Source organism: Podarcis melisellensis (genome assembly GCF_964234715.1).
Source record: "Podarcis melisellensis genome assembly, chromosome: 1".
Lineage (NCBI taxonomy): Eukaryota > Metazoa > Chordata > Lepidosauria > Squamata > Lacertidae > Podarcis > Podarcis melisellensis.
Window position 1 is genome coordinate 85,866,330 of NC_138528.1, and position 17,242 is coordinate 85,883,571.

The 17,242-nt window shown below is 42.4% G+C and overlaps 1 protein-coding gene across 22 annotated transcripts in view; it reads left to right on the plus strand.

Moving 5' to 3' along the window:
- Positions 1-17,242, plus strand: part of TNS1 (tensin 1) — a 323,516-nt gene that overhangs the window by 289,458 nt on the left and 16,816 nt on the right. For 16 of the 22 annotated variants that reach the window (XM_081885288.1, XM_081885307.1, XM_081885305.1 and 13 more), the window contains 5 exons: positions 2,327-2,419; positions 5,493-5,528; positions 11,275-11,470; positions 13,632-14,509; positions 14,880-14,966. In XM_081885288.1, coding sequence (XP_081741414.1) covers positions 2,327-2,419; positions 5,493-5,528; positions 11,275-11,470; positions 13,632-14,509; positions 14,880-14,966 — 1,290 coding nt within the window. The remainder of the gene's footprint in view (positions 1-2,326; positions 2,420-5,492; positions 5,529-11,274; positions 11,471-13,631; positions 14,510-14,879; positions 14,967-17,242) is intronic. The other 6 variants (XM_081885304.1, XM_081885289.1, XM_081885308.1 and 3 more) reach the window with 1 other exon arrangement.

Consider the following 17,242-nt stretch of genomic DNA (forward strand, 5'->3'; position numbering starts at 1 on the left):
CGCAGGTTGAGCACTGAGCTATATGATATTCCAGATATGGACTAGCTGCTTTTGGAGTTGCTTGTTTCCCAGTCACTCATTGGTACTGAGCCATTAATCCTAGCCAGCCTAGCTAATCCATGATGAAATATATACTCTTGGTAACTGGCTTTCCTTTAATGCTCCTGCCTCCCTCCCTCCCTCCTCCTGCTGTGTCCCCGGCAAGGGTGCCCATCTGAAGCTGTAAGTCAGAGGATTGCAATGCAAGTAATGGAGAATGTGTTGAATTTTTCCTTAATGGACAATATAGTACTTCATTTGTCTGTGTACGCCCACTGTGCAAGAGAACTTGAGTTTCAAGTTAGAAAGCCTGAATTGTTTGGAGCTGGTGAAATATGATATCACTCCCAATGATAGCAATACACTGAAAGAGGAGAAAAACCCACATTGGAGTTTTTGTGAGACTTGCTGTTTGGAACACATCTCACGTATACATTTACATCCATTGCTGCTTGCTGTATACATATATATATTAAGTGTATATATGCATGGCTATCCTAAATGTTGTTCTCCTTTTTGATTGGGTAGATATAAAACGAGATATATGTGGATGCAGTCATTCCAATGCTTTGTTGATATGCAAGTTATACATATAGGCATCTACATATATGATGTATGTTATTTGTGATATACAATGCCATTCGTATGCAATGTTTCGAATCCTTCTTGTCTCATGATCACGATCTTTGCAGATGCCATCTCTACCTTGTGGCAAAAACTCTGACATAAGATGACATACATTATCTATTCATTCATTGCTGTTCTTCAGACATCCTGGTAATGGGATGGGGATGCTGCGGTCATTTGCTACCAAGGTTCTCTCTATTGAGTTGTTCTCTTGGGCTTGTAAAGAGAAAATGGGAAGTTGCTATGTTTCAATTTCTGCACTAACTCTATACTCTTACAAAAAGCCATAAATGGGAAGGATGGTGATGATTTATTGAAGAAAAGAGGGAGATGGAAATGTGGATATGTCATCCCTGTAGATATTTTCTAAGGGATGTTCCACAAAGAAGAAAAGAGGCAGAAAGATCACGGTCCCGTGAAATTATCAGATGCATTCCAGAGACAGTTACCAGTCCTCCAGTCCTGCTATGTAACATAAGCACCTAATTCCTTGCTAGTGGGACTTTGACTGGTTGCTGCTTCATCACAGGCTCAGTACAGCATCTGAATACACATCTGTAGTTATATCCTTGCTACTGGAGCAAACTTAATAGGCTAAATGTCAGGCCAAGATTTAAGCTGGAGAAACTGGGGGCACGATTTTCTTGAAATTTGGATCTGACCTGCTGAAAACATTATCAGTGTGAAGTAAGTTGTCCACAAAAGCTACTTAAAACAACAACAGCCAACCTTGCTTGCCACACACCTATTAACGGTAGTCAGTGCTGGGCACATTAATAACTTGAGAGATAACAAATGTCTTTGACTAGTGCTGAGTTTAGTAGTTTGGTGCAAACACAAAGCAAGGTGTTAGAGTTGGCTGTAGAGTTGCTGTAGCTCCAGCAAAGGCATAGGCAAACTTGGTCCTCCAGATGTTTTGGGACTACAACTCCCGTCATCCCTGACCACTGGTCCTGTTATCTAGGGATGATGGGAGTTGTAGTCCCCAAACATCTGGAGGACCAAGTTTGCCTATGCCTGCTCTAGCAGGTGGTCCTGTTTCAGGATAGTGTAGAAGAGTCCTCTGAGCTACATGCAAACCTTTGAGAGTTAACATTGTTGGAAGAGCTTGCCAAGCTTTCCACTGAGGAAACCCAGTCTTTGCCACTGAATCAGAGCAGACATCAACCAGGTTTTCTCTGGATTGACGTTTCCTCTGATTTTTCACTAAAGAATGGGTTTTCTGGGGGAAAGTGGTGAGGCAAGGGGGGGAAATGCTCAGACCCATGCTTTTCTAGGCATGGGACAAGTGCAAGCCTGGATGGAGCCCTAAGTGCCTCAGCCTTCCATTTTGTAGATCCCCTGCTCCACTTGCCTTAAGAAATCACACACTACTGAAGAGAGGGCAATCTTTGTCTCTTCTCAACGGAGAAGCTGTCTGAGACGGGGGGCCCTGCTACTGGCAGCTACATTCCTGTGGTTTCCGCACACCAATCACCCTGAGTATTTCCAGCCATACATGTATATAGCTAGGATTCAGTTACAACCCTGTTTAGCTATAAACTGGTATTTAAAAACAAACCTGGAAATGCCTGGATTTCTTCTCCTTTACATTTAATCCACCCTTTTATGTTCTGTTTTATTGATGCATTTCTTTTGCTCTCTGTATTTTTGACAACAGTGCGCTCTCCACCAGGACTGGCTAAAACTCCGCTTTCAGCACTGGGCCTGAAACCTCACAACCCAGCAGAGATCTTGTTGCAGCAAACAGGAGGTAAGCAAGAGTAGTATAGTGATGGAGAGACTGGTGCTATGGAGAATAGCAGCATCGTTGGATATTATGATAAGTCTTTTGTACAGCCCACTGCCCTGTTGCCAAGATAGAAGGCCCATGAAGTTTGTATTAAGTAGTTTTAAAGATACCCACTGCACACAGACTTTAAAAAATAGATTTTAGCTCTGGAGTATAAGCATATATTTTATTCCTTCAGTTACATGGCATTTTATTCCTTCAGTTACATGGCATCAGTTGTTTTAGCAAATGGCATTGCTGTTCTCACAATCACTTTCCAAATCTTACCAAGCCCAGACCTTGATATTGCCTTAAGGTGGTGATTTCCATCAGCCAGCATCATTTTCTGTGCTCTAGAAAAGTGTTTCCTTTCCTCAGTTCTGCTCTTGCCAATTTTGTATTTTTAATGTACAGCCTTAAGTTGCTTGTATAATGAGCCTCCTGTTCATTTTCATTCATCATTTTTAATTATGGATGACAAGGAGAGATAAATCTTATTTATAGGGCTGAGGCAGATTTGAAAAAAAGGTACAAATCTAATTTGAACTTCTTCTTTTTGTCTATCTTGGATTCCAAATGTCGCAGAAGTTGGATTTCAACCATAAGGCTCAAATTTTGGAGGCACATTCTGCAGTTTGCACTGAGTATGAAAGTCTGGCTCCAGTTTTTCTGTACAAATTCAATCAAGTGTGAATCTTCTATGGCCCTTATCCAATTCAAATAAACTGCAACTAATTGCATGTAATAACTAGTGGTGTCTGGATAGGGAACCACATCCCCATATGCTGCAAAAGACACAAACAGATCATTCACTGTGGCTCAAATAAGTATTCCATTGGGGATACAGATGAAGACACAAATGCAGTCTTCCATATGTAACTCTTCCTTGCAGATTTGAGGCACATATATTAAATTTTAAAAGGAATGGCATCTCTCAAATTTCCATATCTGGGGATTTACACTTACATGCAGATTATAAATTGTAGGATTATTCAGTGTGACGCTGCATATAATATTCAGTGTTGTTACAGTCTTTGTAATTACACAGATCTTAAGTGCTTGTTCCAGTAAGTGAAATATGCTAGATTCAGGTAGGTAGCCGTGTTGGTCTGATGCAGTCGAAATAAAAATATATATATAAAATTTAAAAAATTGTCCAGTAGCACCTTAGAGTTGGTCTCTTAGTTGGTCTCTAAGGTGCTACTGGACATTTTTTAAAATTTATTTTGAAATATGCTGCTTAGTTTAAATTGCTCCAGTGGAATATATGTCATCCCACTCTTTAACAAAATGTTAAAGAATGCTTCTACATTTTTAAAATTGAGTAAGTTTTACACTTGCCAGTGGCTCGATAGTGGAGCTGCCTGCTGGGGTGGGGCAGCCATGTAAACTGAACTGGGATTCCTGAAGGGTAAGAATAATAAACATATTATGACAAACTGTCACAGGAATGATAGTGATTGCAATCAAGAAGCAAACTAGGAGATGTGAGATAAACTCCCACAGCAGAAGGGTAGGGAATGAGCCCCAATCATGACAGTTTACAGTCTAAACCGAATATTCAGGTGCAGAGTCAATATTTGCAGAGGTTTACATAAGCATGTGAGCTGCCTGCTACAGATTTTTTCACAAGTATGAACTTGCTAACCTGGCTCAAGCTGAAGCTGATTAGGAAAAGTAGAAACTGAGTCCTAAGCAAGCCTGAAATGCATTTTTTTCAAGGTTATCCATCAGTATAACCAGCCACTTTCTGGACAGTAATTCATGCTACAGAAGGCTATTGAACATATCAGTCCTTTTAAGAACAACAACTGCAGAGTAAGAGGCTTGTAGATAATACTAGAGACCACGATCAGTGTATTGCATAATGGGAAGCTATCAGGCGTTGCACATGTCCAGTATGAGGAGGCATTCGTTGGAGCAGATTGGACAGTTGTTTTCATGAATGTTGCATCTCAGAGCTTGCATGGGGTGGAGGTGGGGACTCTAGGCTAGAAGCCTTCCGTTTGACTCATAAATGTTCCATGTGTAGAGAGATCCTTGGCATCGGAACATTTCTAAACACGCACTCTCCCCCATGAGGTGAAATTGTTGCTTTCCCCCCATCAGGATTCACTCACATGCCCATAAATTCAGGATGTGCAATTATAGTTAATTGGGAGGTCTTGCACAATATACTCACTTCTCCAAAAGATTGGGCTGTATGTGATAAAGAGATGGAAAATTCACTGGAATGTGTGGAGTAACATTTGGTGTCATCTCACTTCCACCTCTCCTTGTATGTATTCTCTGTGATTTAAGCAACAGGGTCTCTTGCTCTAGCAATATCTTAATAATAGCCTGCTGGATCAAATCAATGGCTCATCTAGTCCAGCATCCTGTTCTCACAGTGGCCAACCAGATGCCTGCTTGGAAACCAGGGAGCAGAACATGAGCACAAGAGCACTCTCCCTGCCCATGGTTTCCAACAACTGGTATTCAGAAGCGTTACTGGCTCCAACTGGGAAGGTTGGATTGCCTTCTCTTTGATAGCCTTCTCCATGAATTTGACTAATCCTCTTTCAAAGCCAAATCTTGTGTGGTTATGCCTGTTGGTTTCCCAAATGTCTCTAAACATTTATTGCTTTTATCTGCAGAATATGAACACCTGGCTGAAAGGAGGTATAGTGTAAAAATCTAGATATGTGCCATCTTAGAGACTAAATAGGCTCTTTCTTTTCATTTTCTTCTGACTCTCAGGCTAAGCGCTAGGTCTCTGAGTTGGTTGAAGAGCGGTACAGAGTTCCTTTTTAAAAAGGCCAGTTCCTAATAATGTTTTTCAGGCATTCAGGAACCTTAAACGTAGATTTGTGGTGTTTATGGTGGTTCACATTGGTCATGATTTAGACCAGAAACAACCTCTTCTGATGTTTACAGTTGCTTAACGTAAGAAATCCTGCTAATCTCTCTCTCTCTCTTTTCTTTGTATGTCTCCTCCTTCTCTCCATTTTCATTACCTTGCCATTGTCCATCTTTTCCTTCCCAAACACTTATTTCTTCCATGCTTGCCCCTCAGAACTAGATGAGGAGACAGTAGTTGAATCTGATGAAGGTAAGGAGGGAATTGTTTTCATTTTATATGAACTATTTGGCAAAGAACAATATGCCAGCAGGCCACTGTTAGTCCCAGTGGCCACAAGGAAGCTGCTGGGCTTGTGTGTGGTCAGAAGAGTTGAAGACCAAAACATTTCCCTCGCAGAATTTTGCTGCACCACAGATTGCCCTAGAGCTGCTTTACATGGAAACTGCAAATAAATGAGAGCAAAGACATTAGCTTACTTTTCTAAATGAGAGCAAAGACATTAGCTTACTTTTCTAATAACAATAGGTCCAGCTTCCCTGATACATGTGTGCAAATACAAAGACATTTCTCCTTTAGAATTTCTTGCAAAAAAAAAAGCAGATTTCCTGAGCCACTTCTGCCAAACTATTTATATGTGTCATTATTTTGACATTTACTGGTGGCAGAGGTGGCATTTTTGGAGATTGCATCAATCTCGGTGAATTACGATTCTGAGTATCATTTCTGAATATCGTGTGAGATGAGCAGTGTATTCCTATGCAAGTATACATAGACGTAATCCCTGTTGAGTTCAAGGGGACATCTTTCCAAGTAACTGCATAGGACTGCAGCTGGATGCCTGATAGAAACATTATCTGTCCAGCATGGGAACAAAATCCAGATAAATCAAATCTCAGGCTAATCTGTGGACATACGAAAACAGGAACATTGAGGCAAAGACACAATTGCATGGTTGCTCCTCATGCTACCTTCACCTGGCAGGTGGTGCTAGCCATTTTCAGGTTGACATGGGACCAAAGGTATACATTTGCCACAAAGGTAAAGCCTGAATTTTGCAAAGGCATTTTGCTTCTAGTCATGCTTACATACTTACATACTACATTACTTAGTGCCACAGAGGATCCCTTTCCTACTCTCCTTTCTTCCCTTTCTCCTTCTTTCCTTCTGATACAGAAATGACTGGGTTGACGCTGGAATAATATTTAGTGCTCTTCATTTGTCTGTTTGTTAAATTTTGCACCTCACCATATCCCAGAGTTGGGTTTGAACCTCAAAAGAACTTTTTGAAGGTATGAGAAGGTATGAGCTACAGGTGTATGCCACATCCTTGCAGGCAGCATTTTTTAGGCAGTATTTTGTTGCATCACAAGCAAATTAGTGATCTTGTTTCCTTTCTGCCTAATGCCTACCTGTAGCAACAGCAACTACTAGCAACAACAATCTATTGCTGCAAAGTGAGAACTAAACTGTTCATGAAACTGAGTCCCTGAGATTTTAAGCACTATATGAAGCTGTAAATTCTGCAGTCTCAGCAGAAAACACATGTAAAGTGTGTGGGGGGGGGGGAGGAGTGGTTTTTTAACCCTTTGATCTCTGATAGTTATATGTTGAAAATTTTACCCACCAGCTTTCCAAAAGTCATGAGTAAACTGGAAATGGTTAAACTGAAAGGCCTCCTTCTTTAATATGGGTCTTCTGCAGCCCCATTTTGTAGAAAGAAATTAAAACAGGGATGCAAGCACTGTATTACAACTCAACTTTGTGTGCCATTTGCCCCTAAGGTAGGACTGGAGAACATGTAACCCCCCCCCCCCAGATGTTGTTGGACTCCAACTCCCACCATCCCTGACCCACTGGCCACACTGACTGGGGCTGATGGGAGCTGGAGTCCAGCAACATCTGGATGTTCTTCATCTCTACCCCAGATACTTGTCTCCTGCTACCCCAATAAGCATTTAGGCACTGCTCCATAACTGTGCAGAGGTCCTGCATTTCCAGTACTTCCCAAAATATGTGCTACTACTGACCTTTAGGGAGTGAAAATAAGCAGAAAGCCAAGGAGAGAGTTCACAAGTTTAAAATGCTGTTTGGGACAGAACCCAGCTGGTGTGAACCATAGCCTTTTGGAGGGCTGCTACATGTTTAGATATATCAAACAAACCCAACTGGAATCCAAAACATTATCTGAACAGGATGTACAGCTTTTTCTAGGTAGAATAGAGATGAAACTTGAGCAAGATGTTTATAGGGACTACCAGTCCTTGCTGGTTAGGCAATATTCAGTTTGCGCTGCTGGTCAGTGCAAGCTCATCCCCACCCCCACCCCTGTAGTCTCTGTAATATCGTCTCACCTTTGGAATTGTTTGTTATGTGTAGTTTTGCGCAGTTCAGATTGCGTTTGGGAAGGCTGCTGTCACTTCCCCAGTACACTCTTCTTGTTAGTCTAATCTGTTAGTCTAAAGCCACACAGCCTAAGATCACACTTTTCAGTTTATGCATGAAATCAGTTTCAAATCACACTTTTCAGTTTATGCATTAAATCAGTTTCAGATTTTATTTTTTTAAAAAAATACCTTCTACTTATATTGAGGCAATTATTATTTTAATATACAGTTTATTGAAGATTTTGTTTCCCCCCACAACCCCATATGCATCATACAAACAAGGAATGCATCTCTTCATAAAACCAACCTGTGCTTTGAGAACTGCTGCAATGGTGATGGGTGATGGGTGGGTGGGCGCTCTGCTCATGATGCTACCAGTTGATGGGATCTTTGGTGCAGCTATCATTAGCAGGGATTTCTTGGTAATGGCTCCCATACATGAAATAACGTATGTTAAGTGTGCATAGAGTCCTCATGTTCTTTAATATACCACTGCTTCTTTTGACTCTTAGACTCTTGTAACATAGTGCTAGCAAGATGTGTGTGTGTATGTGTAAGGATCTGGAAATATGGGCTATAGGAGATTGTAACTTGTGACGTCAAAATGGTTGTTTCGTGTCCCCCAGCCTCATAGGAGTGTCTCTTGAGACTCTCCCTGTTTATTTCCTACAGCAGAACGAAATGTTTGCTTGCTTCACATAAATACAGAGAGGATATTTTTAGATTTTGTTTGATATGGCACAGGACTTGGAACTTTACCAAGTGATTCTTGCATGTCATCCAAGAGTTCCATTCTCTCCTAGGTTTAGCATTTACAAATGGTTTGTTAATGCTAATTTTTCAATATCACTCAGATAATTTGCACACAGCTGGGCTTGAGAACTTAGCATATGCATAGGCTTTTATGAAGTGAGAGCAAGACTATAGCAACAGAGGGGGAAAATATTCACAAAGGGAGACAATATCTTAAACTAAAGGCAGCCCACCCTTTATTCTTACATATGTGGAAAAACCAAAGACATGAGATACAACAATTTTACAGTCCTTTATCCCTGAACATCCTGGTTTGGAGGGAACAGATTCCCCACAATTTAACAGAAATTCTTGGCTTTTTCAGGGAGCTTCCCATTAGCCTCTTGCAAGTTAATTTGTGGATACAAAGCCATGCCATTTTTAGTTAGGGAGGACTGCATGAAGTGTGTATCTATAACAGATGAAATCACTTTAAGTAGCATAACAGCCTATTATGTGTTTTGCAAGTCTTTTGAGGCTGCAGTTCAGCCCAGTACCAAGACAGCCAAATGTCCATGGCCTCTCTTGGTTCGGTCAAGATTGTTGTTCTGGGCTTTTGCCTTGTGGAATGTTCAGTATGCAGAGGGCAGACCAGCCTGCTTTATCATCATTCCATTCCATTCCTTCCTGCCTTGGTGGGCTTGGTTAACTGGCAAACACTCCTTTGGACACAACAGATAGGGCTTGGCCACCGGATTTGTCTGGCCAGTTTAGAAATCCAACTTCCATCTTCATAAAACCTGGCCCATGTTTATCTGTTTTCCAGATTAGAAGGGTTAAAAGTAATCTCAAAGTCCTGTTTACATACATTTTACTCCACCAATTACAAGGCTCAGAAGAAGATTGCCTAATTAATTACCTTGTATACCTTGCCCAACTGTGGAGCGGCTGCAACTTTGTTCCTAGTTTCCCCTCTGGGGACATATTTCATGCATTAAGGTGTTTGACAACCTGTTGAAAGGAAAGTGAATGTTTTGACAGTAAAAGGTAGAACCAGCATTTCTATTCCCTGAGGCTACATGGATTTGAAAGTGAGTACTGTAAGTGGTGATAATATAGCCTTTTAAACCGGGGGTGGGGGGTATTGTTTGCTGCTATCGTATATAGTTTGTGTTTTTATATTGTAAACCTTCCTGTGATCCTCCATTGAAGGGTAATAATAATAATAATAATAATAATAATAATAATAATAATAATAATAATAGGATCCTTTTTATTACACATTCATAATGATCTGTGTTCATGATGCTATTGGGGGCAGTCACACACAATCATGCTTTCAACTTGTTAAAACCTGCCATGGGATCTGCTGGTGAAAGGCAGGTAATAATACTATTTGCAACTGCAAAATTTTGGAGTGATCGCAGTTTCATTTCTAATCAGTGCACATCGTGCAACTTGCTGCTGAAATCTAAAATAGAAAAAAAAAATAGAATCTCTTAACATTTTATGCCACAAATGTTCTGGTTGGTTTTTGTCCATCTTTTGTTGCACTATAGCTCCTCCAGACAGCAATAATGTGTTGACATTGGGGAAGTATTGCAGAAGAAACTAAAGCTGAATAAAGCCACCAACATACTGCAGAATGCACCTACAATAAAACACCAATCTGGAGGGGGCCCTCTCACCAGTTTTAGCCTCACACAAGAAGAGAGGAATGTTGTTACTAAAGGATAAAGAAGCTGATGGAACCCAGTGTTCAGCATTAAGAAGAAAGAGCAGATTGAAGTAGATGCCCATTCACAAATGCTATATATATAGGTCATTGTGGGTAGGACAAGAGGAAATGCTTCTAAATTGTATAGTAAGAGGCTGTAATTAAAAATCCAGGATGATTTCTACCCTATCCCTCATTATGTAAGTTCCCAGAGGAAGTTGCCCTACATGGTTTACATCTAAGAAGGTGGTGGTGGATGAGGAAGGAGAAAAGCTGAATTTGTAGTGCAAGAGTCTGTCAGAGATTATTGATATTTACTTAAGACCAAGTGTACGCAGTGACATTCTTCTGTATGCAGTACATCCTGACCAGCTATTGTGTGCAATTATAATGACATGGAACTGCCAACCTAGCAGTTCGAAAGCACCTCTGGGTGCAAGTAGATAAATAGGGACCGCTTACCAGCGGGAAGGTAAACGGCGTTTCCGTGTGCGGCTCTGGCTTGCCAGAGCAGCGATGTCATGCTGGCCACGTGACCCGGAAGTGTCTCCGGACAGCGCTGGCCCCTGGCCTCTTAAGTGAGATGGGCGCACAACCCCAGAGTCTGTCAAGACTGGCCCGTACGGGCAGGGGTACCTTTACCTTTACCTATAATGACATGGAAGATGTGCCCACAGGTCAGCCACAGCAACTCTACATGTCGGTGATTTTGGAGGTTCTGCACTTTTACCAAGCCTCTATACTAACACAGATCCTGCAGTTCTATCTCAGCATGGTTCAGGTCATCTGTTACATTCTCTCAACAATAGCATTGTGCACAGGGGAGTTTGGCCATGTGAATCCAGCCCTTGCATTGTAAGATCATGAAGCAGAAGGCCCCAATGGCCCTTCCATTCTCTGGTTTTCAGGAGGGGGAGAAATTACTCTGATTTGCTCTAGGGACCAAGATGGTGTGTAACTTTGATTTTAGTAATTTGGACTGCTACTAGCATGATGTATGTGTTTTATGAGCTTAGTTGTAACCTGCTTTGAGTTTATCTTACAATACAAAACAATGTATACATATTCAAAATAAATTATGCTAATTGGAAATATTGGTTGTAAAAGCTCCACACCTTGAGGCACCTCAGTCATCATCTTCTCTCTTTCCACCTCATTTCAGAGCCCCGGAGCTATGTGGAATCTGTGGCCCGTACAGCAGCAAGTGGTGGCAGCGGCAGTTCTGTTGGGAAGCCCCAGGCACCCCTGGCTCCGCAGGCCTATAACACTGAGACACCAGTGAGGAATGGATCTTTCCCCAACTCCTTCGTTTCACCAAGCCCTGTCGCTGCCAGCAGTCCAATGCACAGCATGGATGGGTAAGGAAAGACAGCTGTAGTTTACCATTCTCAACAGGCTGATGATGGCAGATGCTGCTGAACTATGCAGGACTTCACTGTGACGGCTAGCAATAGGACTGCAGCCCTTTTGCTTACATATATAGACTCTTTGATGCATGATCTTGGGAGGCTGCTTTCCCCAAATAGAAGACACAGGGCCATTCCAGCTCATACTTTTGGTGTCAACTGATCAGGAAAGCATTTGTGCTGCAGGGAGATTTCATGTTCACTCATTATAGGTTCTTCTGCCCTTTCTTGTATCACTCATGGATTTGAGCAGGGATGGGCAATCTTTTTTCCTATTGAGGGCCAGATTACCTCAAGAGTGATCTGTTGAGGGCCACATGCTAGTGGCCAGAGTTTATATTGGGCCCAGAGGCAGAAGTATACTGTAATAAAGAAACTCCCCCACTTCAGTTTTCTCCATCATAGGGGATAGGCACTTTATGATGGTTCTTCCACTTCCTTAAGTCACATCACTGGACTTATCACATGGTTGTTCACCGTGATAATTGCTTCTTGCCACCTCAGGCAGAATAGAGCCAGGCTGGGAGGAGATACGAGGCTATGATCTTTGTTGGCAAAATACAAGAAGCCTGAATGTATGAAAGTGCCTTTAAAAGCCCCCCCCCCCCATGGTTATCCATGAGAGAATGTGGCTCTTGACTTGAAAAAGGTTTCCCACCCCCAGTGTAGATATACAGCTTTGTATACTTATGTGTGGATGATAAGATGTTTCTGTACGCATAGGTGAGATGTTTATCTTAATAGTCATTTGTCGACCTGGTATATAAGTGAACTTGGAAGAATTTATTGTGGATGGAATAAAGAAAGCTAAGATAAATAGAGTACAACACCAGTTTTTCTTGTGGGGTGGATGGGCCATTCCTTTTTGGAAGGTGATCACAGAAGAGGTGCCCATTGGTATATTAATCAAATTTTCAGAAATGCAACCGAATTTTGAATTCTTATCACATCTGGAAAAGCCACTGTATTGAGTCAGATCATTGGTTCTTGCTGCTCATCACTGTCTGGACTGACTGGCTCAAAGCACAGAGGTATTTTCCAATCCTACTTGGAGGTGCTGGGAATTGAACCAGGACCCTTCTGCATTCAAAACATGAGCTCTATTGCTGACCTGTAGCCTCTCCAAATAGTTTTATTTATTTTATCAGATTGCAGGCCAGACTTTCATGTTTTCTACTATGCTAGGTGCTCTTGTTTATGACAGTTCATGCCGCAATAAACCAATGCGCATAGAATATGTATGTTACCTTACTCTCTTTACAGTCATTTTTCCTCAGAAAAAAAACACATTTCCCTTTACTGTATTCTATGCATTGAATGATCTAGCTTACAAAGGACAAGCTTGCCATGGACTGCACTAAACAGTGTCATCACTCATTGGTAGAGCAACTACTTTGCCTGCAGAAGGTCTCAGGTTCAATCCCCAGCATTTCCAGGTAGGGCTGGGAATACCTCTTGTCTGAAATCCTGGAGATCCACAGCTAGCAAATGAAATCAGTTCTGAGCTAGATGAGCCAATAGCCTGTCTTGGTATAAACAGCTTTCTCTGTTTCTATTATTAAATACAGTGCTGTTGTTTTCTTAGTAGGATTGTGGACAGAGGTTGTAAGTACTGGCTTTTTTGGGAGGAAGGGGACAGCATGCTGACATACACATATTAACATTTGTCCATACAGAAAGGTCACATTCTCAGCTTCCTGTGAAATATTTTCCCCTCCGGAATGTTTTGCATGCATAGAATCCCATAATGGGTTGCAAACTGTGAACTTACAAGATGAAGCAAAAATGACAGCCTATTCGGAAATGACCCAAGTCCACTCAAAGTTTGTTTCAAGAATGTGAACATTCTTGTGAGCAAATAAATGCAGTCATTTATCTGAGTGGACATCAAAGTCTGAATATGGCAGCTGGTTTGTTTAAGGTCACTGTGACTTAGAGCTTCATAAAAAGATCATGGGGAATTAGAAGAATCAAGAATTTTGGATAAGATGTTTGAACAAGGTGGGTTCTTCCTGTGCTTGAGTCTTAAGAGTCCTGTTACCTCCAGCTCTATATCATGTCTTACAGGAATAGGTTAATAACGGATTCTGCTCTCTCCCATTGCTTCCCCCAGGTTCTCTATAGGTAGCTACCCATCAGAGAACAATGGCAGCATAGCCATTTCATCCCAGCCATCAGCTGAGTCCAGCTTCCAATCCACCAACCTTTCTCAGGGGCCGTCGGCGAACAGCAGCTACCAAAACACCTCTACATCAACTCAGGGCCTTCCAGCCTATATGAGTGCCGACTTCCCTGATGGCCGAGCCAGCACTCAACAAGATAGCCACCCAAGGCCTCAACCCCAAGCCAATGCAGTTGGGGTCCATGTCATGCCTGGAAGCCCCCACTCCCTCCACAGAACGGTAGCCACCAACACCCCCCCTAGCCCAGGATTTGGGCGAAGAGCTGTCAATGCTAACATGGGAGCCGTTCCAGGAAGCCCGAGCATGAGCAGGCATGTAATGGCTCCATACGGCAACCTCGTTGCATCGCCTGGGAGTCCAAGCCTAACTCGGCAGCAGCCCATAATGGGAGGCAGCACATCCATGGTCTCTGGAAGTCCCAACTTAGATCGGCATATCATATATGGATACTCAGCTCCAGAGGAGAAGCGCCCAACGCTGTCCCGCCAAAGCAGTGCCTCAGGTTATCAGGCTCCCTCTACCCCATCTTTTCCTGTCTCCCCGGCTTACTACCATGGAGTCAGTAGCCCACATTCCTCCTCCCCTGACTCAGCAGTGTACCGGCAGGGAAGCCCCACCCCAACCCAACCACTGCTCCCTGAAAAGAGAAGGATGTCATCAGGGGATCGGTCAAACAGCCTGCCTAACTATGCCACAGTGAATGGCAAGACCTCTTCACCCATCTCCAGTGGCATGTCCAGTCCCAGCAGTGGGAGTGGCATGGCCTTCCATCATACTCTGCCTGATTTCTCCAAGTTCTCAATGCCAGGTAAAATCTCCATTCTTGCTGCTTCTCACTTGAGTAGTGGGCATCATGGGAATTGGGGAGGGGGCATTTCTGGGTCTTTAGTCTTCCTATTTTACCCTGCTAATCAGTACTTGATAGATGAGAATCTGATCATCATCAAGGATTGTCCTGAAATGATCAGCATCCTGATTTTTTTGCAGTGTGTCATGTAGGCACCACTACCCTGGAGTGCAAGGCTCTCCTCATTTTTTTGCTTGTGATACTCCATATTTGGCATCATTTGGTTGAACACAAGTAATCTGTTTGGAATAAAATTGTCTTATCTTGATGAAACCCCATAAAACTTCCTTTCCTTGAGTTCTCCCATTTTCATTCCTTCTTTGTCTCTTAGACAGCAGCCCGGAGACCAGAGCTAACGTGAAGTTTGTTCAGGATACCTCCAAGTACTGGTACAAACCAGAGATCTCCAGAGAGCAAGGTGGGTCTCTGCCCTAGCAGAACAGAGTGGCTCGGCGGACAACACTTGGCAGCCATACACTCAACATTTGAGTGACTTGGGGCTCGTCCACACTCTGCTTGTCCCATGCCTAGAAAGCACAGATCTGAGAGGTTTTTTTGCTTGTCCTGTGCTTTCTATGAACAGGTCTGAGAAGTTTTCCATTTGCTCTTCTGCTTTCCCCAGGAAAACTCACTCTTTACTACTGAATTGGAACAAATGTCAATCAGTGGAAAACCCAATTGCTGTTTGCTCCAATTCTGTGGTAAAGAGCAGGTCTTCCCCAGGGAAAAGCAGCCAACTACAAGCTGAAGTGTGGAGGAGCCATTGCTTTGGTCCTTGGCATTCAAAGAAATTGCAAAAGCTGCAAGGACAAATCAAACACTTCCAGAACATTTTTCCTCCTCCAGGGGCCTCCATTATGATAGAACTTAAAGTACGTCCTCTTGGAATCCTATTGCTAACCACAGTGATTCTGCACTAGCCATGGGTAGTTAACATTGGCTATTTTTACAGCACATCTGCACCTAGTATGATAACATTCCCATTGCCACGGCAAAATGATACAGATGACCAGACTATCTCAAGATGAGAGAGCTTGCCACAGGAATAGTTAGGCTGTTTATATATGGAATCATTGGCATTGGTGGCAGGAGGAACTTGGATACAGATTCCAGATTTGGTCTGTATCAAGCTCCTAGACTCTGGTGGATGGTACAGTTATTGTGTGCCAATGTAACCAAGTATTCCTCTTGCCTTCAACCTGTTAGAACACACATTCTCTTTATAGATGCTTTTTAGGATGTATATTGGGGGGGGGGGAAAGCTTGACTTGCCTCAATGCCCCTCAGAAACCTTTACAACTTTAGTCTAAACAGTCCTGGTCCCTTCAACCATTCCCTCATAGAACTGGTATTCCAAAAACCTAGCCTTCTTTGTTTCTCTCCTCTGAACCCTAGCCAGTTTGACAGTATTAAAAATAAAGTGCAATTAAGTAGCTTAATCCTTTGAAGGCTATATCCTTTCACCCGTACATCACTGCTTTGATTCACCCAGTGGCCAGTTGTAGTCTGATGGCTATTTTAAGTGGTGATGGGCATTTCCAAAGCTATTAGATGTTACCTGTTCCTATACTCAGCAATGGAAAGCTTAGTTGTGTTCCTTTCTCTCCCCTAAATTAAATCCAAACAGTGGAAAATTTCTCTAATCTCAAGGGAAGTAGGAGTTGACTCTGAAACTTTCATAAGACCCAAACAACTAAATTAGACTGAATAATAAAAGTGACTCTTTCTAGCCGAAAAGTGGAGTGGATCTTTCTTTCTAGCTTAACCCTTATCCTAAGGCAGGATAGCCTGTATCCCCAGCAGATGCTTGCCCAAATGTTTCTCACAATTTTCTTGGTAATATCCACTCCACAACAAGAACACACTCCTTGTTTAAATAATTGTAGTACAGTGTTACCTCCGGTTAAGTACTTAATTCGTTCCGGAGGTCCGTTCTTAACCTGAAGCACCACTGTAGCTAATGGGGCCTCCTGCTGCCATTGTGCTGCAGCCGCGTGATTTCTGTTCTCATCCTGAAGCAAAGTTCTTAACCCGAGGTACTATTTCTGGATTAGCGGAATCTGTAACCTGAAGCGTATGTAACCTGAAGCATATGTAACCCGAGGTACCACTGTAATGGCAAGCTGGATAGGAAGGTAGTGGGGCCCTGAATGGCTGCTTTTGCTTCAAAATAAGAGTGGCCAGCTTAAGCATATTTTATAAAAAGTTGTGAGTAGTTTGGTCCTCAGAGGCTGGGCTCTGTGTGTTTCATCTGCTGTGCCACATTACAGCTTCAATTTTTTCACAGATCACATTTATTCTAGAAATCCAGCGAATGACAACTGAAGAGTGATCAGTGCAGACTGACATTGCTTAGAAGCCTCTAACTGCTGGTTCTATAAGGGAGAAGCTAGATGTGATATCAAACAAATGCTTGCCACTGAAAACAGTGCCCCTCTTTCACCGAAATGTTTACATATAGTTTGATGTCATCATACTCGGTTATCTCAGCTGCTAGTTCTACTCAAAGTAGACCCACTGAAATTAATGAACATGACTAAGGACTACTAATGCAACGGTCTACTTTGAGTAAAACTTAGTTGGATACAACCCACTGTTCATTCCCCTGCTGATGATATAGATTAGCAGCTGATGATATAGAGCATGGATGAGGGTAAACACAATGCAATGAAGCCACACCACATATTTCAGTAA